The sequence below is a fragment of the Cervus canadensis genome, chromosome 5, assembly GCF_019320065.1.
Source record: "Cervus canadensis isolate Bull #8, Minnesota chromosome 5, ASM1932006v1, whole genome shotgun sequence".
NCBI lineage: Eukaryota > Metazoa > Chordata > Mammalia > Artiodactyla > Cervidae > Cervus > Cervus canadensis.
The window spans coordinates 42,479,189-42,485,188 of record NC_057390.1 but is presented as its reverse complement, the minus strand read 5'-3'; the positions used below and the strand labels follow the sequence as shown (position 1 = coordinate 42,485,188).

General features: G+C 40.2%; 1 protein-coding gene across 5 annotated transcripts in view; it reads right to left on the bottom strand.

Moving 5' to 3' along the window:
- Nucleotides 1-477: 477 nt before the first annotated feature.
- SEPTIN10 (septin 10) overlaps nucleotides 478-6,000 on the bottom strand; it is a 46,176-nt gene continuing 40,653 nt past the window's right edge. For 3 of the 5 annotated variants that reach the window (XM_043468655.1, XM_043468658.1, XM_043468659.1), the window contains exons 10-11: nucleotides 3,887-4,074; nucleotides 2,041-3,419 (exon numbers count right to left, since the gene is read on the bottom strand). In XM_043468655.1, the coding sequence (XP_043324590.1) occupies nucleotides 3,302-3,419; nucleotides 3,887-4,074 (306 nt within the window). In that variant the 3' untranslated portion in view covers nucleotides 2,041-3,301. Of the gene's footprint in view, nucleotides 708-1,056; nucleotides 2,020-2,040; nucleotides 3,420-3,886; nucleotides 4,075-6,000 lie in introns of those variants that run through there. The other 2 variants (XM_043468656.1, XM_043468657.1) reach the window with 2 other exon arrangements.

The window sequence follows — 6,000 nt, the reverse complement described above, 5'->3', positions numbered from 1 at the left end:
GGATGGTTAGCATTTTTTAGCAACTGAGTATTAACTAAGGTATGTATATTGGTTTTCTTAGATATAAGCTATTGCACACTTCACAAGAATACTGCACAGTGTAAACATAACTTTTGTATGCACTCCACAAACAGTTCATGTGACTTACTTTATTTCAATACTCACTATATTGGATGGGTGGTCTGGATCTGAGCCTGCACTGTCTCTGAGGTCTGCCTGCACTGTAGTTGTTTAAACAATATTTTTTCTTTGCCATGCAACTCTTCTAAAGTAGAATCTTACAGGGAGTCACAGATAGATGAAGCAAATACAGGACTCGCACTGTGGGCATGCACATGTGGTGAGCCTCCTTCACAGCAGAGTCACCAGCAGCACAAGGCGCCAGCCCTTCTGTTCAGCTCAGGGTCTGAGGTAGGTCTCCGTGATCTTTTCAACTAGGAACTTGAATAACTTTTTGTAACATGCCAACAACCACTCTGGCACTTAAAAGTAACTTTATTAAGGTTCAGGATAGCTGTTTATACACAGTTTGATATAATAGGCTACGAACAACCACCACTCGCGTCAGGTCACTGAGCTTGCCGCGTCGCTCCTGGGCTAAGGCTCAGCGCTGCAGCACTGGCCGGGCTCGGGAGGCCAGGTTACCTGCCTGCGGGGACTCACCGGCTCTCCTGCTCCCACCTTCCAGAGGCTGGGCATTACTGATCCTGAGAAGAAAGTGCAGAGCTTTTTCTGTGATACTTATAACTTATGTTACTAAAGTTCTAAAGGGCTAAGAGACATTTTGAACTTTAAATTAAAAAATGGAATTTAAAGTGTTGGTCCGGATAAGCTGTGCTACAAAATGAAAGGTTTCTTTTGCGACTTAACAGAAATTCGTGAAAAATACACTGCTCAGAATCTGACATGTGCCGTGTAAAACATTCTGTTGTCTGAGAAGTACTGATCATCCACCTCTGTTTTAAAATAACTCAAACATATAATTAACTAGTTCTGATAAAGTGTTTAAGATCAATTTGCAAAAAGAAAAGTTAAAGTGATTTAAACACAGTTTAGTAAATATGTAGATACATTTTATTTGTCAAGAGTAAATATCAGTTTCATTTAGAATATTCAGGTACAAAAAGTGAAAACTTAATGAAATGTTAAGAAAAAGTTAGAAACCATTAAATTGTTCTGCAAATGCTAAGGCACTGAATTCAAATATCCTTTACAATATGAATTACCTAAATTTTTATCTTTAATATTCAGATGTTCATAGCTATTTTCTTAAGAAATATTTTTAGTAAGATGATTTAACTTTATTTACCCTGGAAGACAGTTTTAAACAATTATGTAATACAGACTAATGCACACAGTGTGAGGACACCCAGTTCTAAAGTTACTTATCACTAGAAAAGGGCTTATTTACCTGAGTGTTTCTGCTGTTAAACATATCACAACAACACATGGACCACAATGCTGAAGCACATATTATGTAATCTGATACAAAAGCTTAGGATCATGTTTCCAACTAGATAATTGTATCAAAACTTTAAAAGTTTTGAGCTGCTGGAGTTTCAGATACATAATACATTTTAAAACATATTCCCCAAAGTTTACCTTTACATACCTTTGGTATGTACACAAAAGATTCATCTTGGAATATATATGCAATCAGAGCCTAACATATATGAGTCCTGTATTTTCAAAGCCACCAACAGACACTCTTGTCACAGTATAGTGACAGGCAGTGGGCAGCAGGGGAAATTATCTCAATTCATCACAAACTTATCTTAAACTACTAACAGTGAATAATACCATCAAGTCTGGCTTATCTATTGACCTCATACTTAAAAGTATTTTCCCATAAATGACAGTAACTGTGGCCATTTGCCAGATAAAGAATAAGTAATACAGCATAAGTAATACATCAAATAAAAACAGCAAGAAAATCAAAGCATACTTCTAACATTTTAATAGCTTTTGCTTGTGATGACCTTCTGTGATCTGGAACCTTTGTTTTACATAAAATTGGAGCTGGAAAGAGAAAAAAAACCTTTTGTTTGGTACAATAGAAAACCATATAGGAAATAAAAATCACTTCTTTTACAAAGTTTTTACAGATACACATCTAGTATATGATAGGATATCTAGCTAAATCTAGGAAAAACAAACACTAACATTCCTTGAGGGTAAATTTTTCTGAACTCTTAAACTGTGGGCTTGGCCCTGATTTTGCGAACAGCAGCCCATACCTTATTTTCACAAGGTGACTGTAAAGGTTTTTCAAGTATGGAATGAAGTGGGGGAGTCCAAGTCTAGTAAAACTGGACTAAGTCGAGATGATGAGAAGGTGAAAGGTCCCTTAGCTTTATAATTCAAGACACACTGAAAAGAAGTCATAAATTATATGTAAACAGTTGGCCCTCTGGATCTGAGGTTCCACATCTGAGGATTCAACTGACTGAGGATCAAAAGTATTTGGGAAAAAAATTCCAGAAGGTTCCAAAAAACCAAACTTGAATGTGCTACTTGCTGGTGAGTATCTGCCTAGCACTTATATTCTGTTCACATTGTATTAGGTGTTAGAAAAAACCTGGAGATGATTTAACATGTACAGGATGTTACAGGATGATTTAACATGTGCATAGGTTCTGTGCAAAAACTGTGCATTTGATATGAGGGACTTGAGTAGCAGTGGATTTTGGTGTCTTCCTAGAACCAGTCCCCCACAGATAATGGGGTGGTTTATGTTTTGAAATTCAGGGTATTCATTTTTTCCACCAATAACTGCATGCCTTTTTGGTATCCGGCACTGTTCTAGGAACTGAGGGTGGATACATCAGCCAACAAAAGAGATCCACTCCCTGGAAGAGCTTATATTAAAAGATTATATATGAGAATTCCTTCTTCCCACAAACCATAACGTCCACAGGCCAATTAAATCCACTCCAAACCCTGTGAATTTAACTCTCCATAGTTCAAAAATGGAAAGCTATCACAGGCAGTGTTATATTTTGCTAACTTTTTGAAGGTGACTTATAAAGTATTCTGACAATACTGGTTTGAAATACAATGTGGTGATAAAAGAAATCCCAGGACTGCCTTGTGAGGCCCAGGAGAATCTGAGCTGCCACAAGGCGGGCTGGATGCTCAACAGAGTGTGCAAACAGGTGAAGTGAGGAGGACATTCAAGGGGGAGAAATACAGTAAAAAAATACAAAGGAGGGAAAACCACCTTATTTTCTAAGACTTTGGTTACACTGATTTTAACACATACCCCAGACCTACAAGCCTTGGCGCCATCCTCCACCTGTTATCAAGGCCGCCCTGGCGCACGGGGTCCCTCTCTACCTTCCTCTGCATCTTTACGTCCACCAATCGTTTCACAAGCTCTGACATCAAAGCACAGGAGTTCCAATCGATAGCCTGGTTCCCTTATTAAAATAAAAATTCTCACAAAATCATTAGCGGAATTTGTTTAAAAGAAGTAAAGCTAAGAATTAATTTTTTATCAAGTATTATGTCTCTAATTTCCCCAGCAAAGTATATAGCTTCTGTCAGGCATGAAAGTCGACAGAAATGACAAGAGGTCAGTAGTTATTAGACATGTCCTGGAGTGGACAGTGCCCTCAGGTCACAGACTCTCCCACATTGTGGCAAATTTGTGTTGTGTTCACTCACACATTCATGCAAACATTCACTCAGATGTGCACAGAGCACTAGACACGTGGCAGGTACCCTTCTAGCTGCTGGGGAATCCGCACACCGGGAGGGACCAGGGCTCTGCTCTCAAGGAGCTTTTGTTTCAGTGCAAGAGACAGAGGGGAATAAAGAGACAGGGCAAAGAGCCGTGAAGAGGGGGCCCTGAGGTTGGAGGGGTCAGACCAAGGGAAGGGCTTACTTCTTGCGGTCCTTGTCCTTCCTCAGGTTGCTGCCTGGGGTCATAAAGGTCTGGTTCTGGTATATCTCAGAGGTAGCTTTCTTCTTGGAGAAAGCGATGATTTCTTCTTCAAGAAGCCTTCTCTTCTCTTCCAGCCTCAGCTTCTCCTCTTGGTGGACTCTTTTAAGGTGCTCAAACTTGGCCTGGAGCTGTGAAGTGAAGTGAGATTCCTGCTGAGGGTGCACACCCGTGCCTCTTGGCGCTGCAGCCCTGCTCAGGCTGCCTGCACAGCAACCAGGCAGATGTTCACATGTGGAACTGCTTTAACTGAAATGAGCTCCCATGCAAAAACACATGAGCAAAACAAAAACAGCCTCACAAACAAAAACCTCAGTTTTTTAAACATTTGACCTCTTCTTAGAGTTTCTCTTTAGTTGCTCTACACATTTTCACCAAAAAGCCTCTTCAAATAAAGTTTCTAAAACTGTTCTTAATAAAAGTGAGGGACATAAATTATAGAATCAAGTTATCAAAAATAGGAAAAGTCCATCTTTTCCAAATAAATTTACCATGTACTAGTGAAATAGCTGTTGGTTACACTGGTGAACCTGTGTGGAAAGCACTGTCAGTTTAAATCAAGAACCTTAAAAATCTGATGTGTTTTCCCACAGTCATTCACCTTCTTGAAATCTGAACTAAATCAAACACCGTTGAAGATGTGTGTCACAGTCAGCTTCGTATCTGTGATTCAGCTGAGTGTGGACGGTGCAGTCTTGTGGACTTAGTAAGTGAAAACACCCACCTATAAGTGGGCTTACGCAGCTCACTCCCCAGTGGTTTAAGGGTTAGCTGCCCTCACCGTCGGAGAAGGCAATGGCACCCCACTCCAGTACTCTTGCCTGGAAAATCCCATGGACGGAGGAGCCTGGTAGGCTGCAGTCCATGGGGTCGCTAAGAGTCTGACACAACTGAGCGACTTCACTTTCATTTTTCACTTTCATACATTGGAGAAGGAAATGGCAACCCACTCCAGTATTCTTGCCTGGAGAATCCCAGGGACGGGGAAGCCTGGTGGGCTGCTGTCTATGGGGTCGCACAGAGTCAGACATGACTGAAGTGACTTTGCAGCAGCCTTCACCGTAGTAGGATCTACACCGTAATTGGGGAAAAAAACCTTTGTTTCTAAGAGAAATAACACTTTAAAATTCATTTATGCTAAATACACTCGATGCAGTCATTAAAATGAGTTTTGCCAAAGTTTAGAGATTTCAGATTTCCCTGGTTTAACTGTTGTTTATCTGAAAAAAGAAAAAAAAAATCTAGGGACTTTCGCAGGTTCCTTATGAATCAGCCATGCGCCAAGAATACAAGCACAGCATCTAGAATCTGCATCGAAAAGTCACTCTGTGGTGGGGGGGGGAGGGGATTCCTGGGTCTGGTTTAACTTTCAATTCATATTTTCAGCTCTGGGCAGCAACCTAATGTGTATACAAAAAGTAGGACTTGGTTTATAGAAAAGATGGCATATGATCACTGAGGAAATACTTTGCTAAAAACTAGAGGCTGAGGGCAGAGACAGCAGAGAGCTACGCTGCTTCCTAATAAAATTCGATGTTCTGGATACAGAGTAGCTGTCTACTGAGCCAGCAAACCTCACAGAAGAGTTTAGACAGAGACAGAATAGTGTTGAACAGATGAGGTGAGGCCCAAAGACTTGTATTCCTGAGACTGTCACTTCCAGAGAGATCAGCGCCTTAGCATCTGCATGTGCCTTTATATACATATAGCTAGGACATGGAAGCAACGTAGGTGTCCATCGGCAGATGAATGGATAAGGAAGTTGTGGTACATATACACAATGTAATATTACTCAGCTATAAAAAAGAATGCATTTGAGTCTAAATGCATTGAGTTCTAATGAGGTAGATGAAACTGGAGCCTATTATACAGAGTGAAGTGAGTTAGAAAGAGAAACACAGATACTGTATATTAACATATATGGCATTTAGAAAGATGGTAATGACAATCCTATGTGCAAGGCAGCAAAAGAAACAAAGATGTAAAGAACAGACTTTTGGACTATGTGGGAGAAGGCAAGGGTGGGATGATTTGAGAGAATAGCATTGAAAGATGTA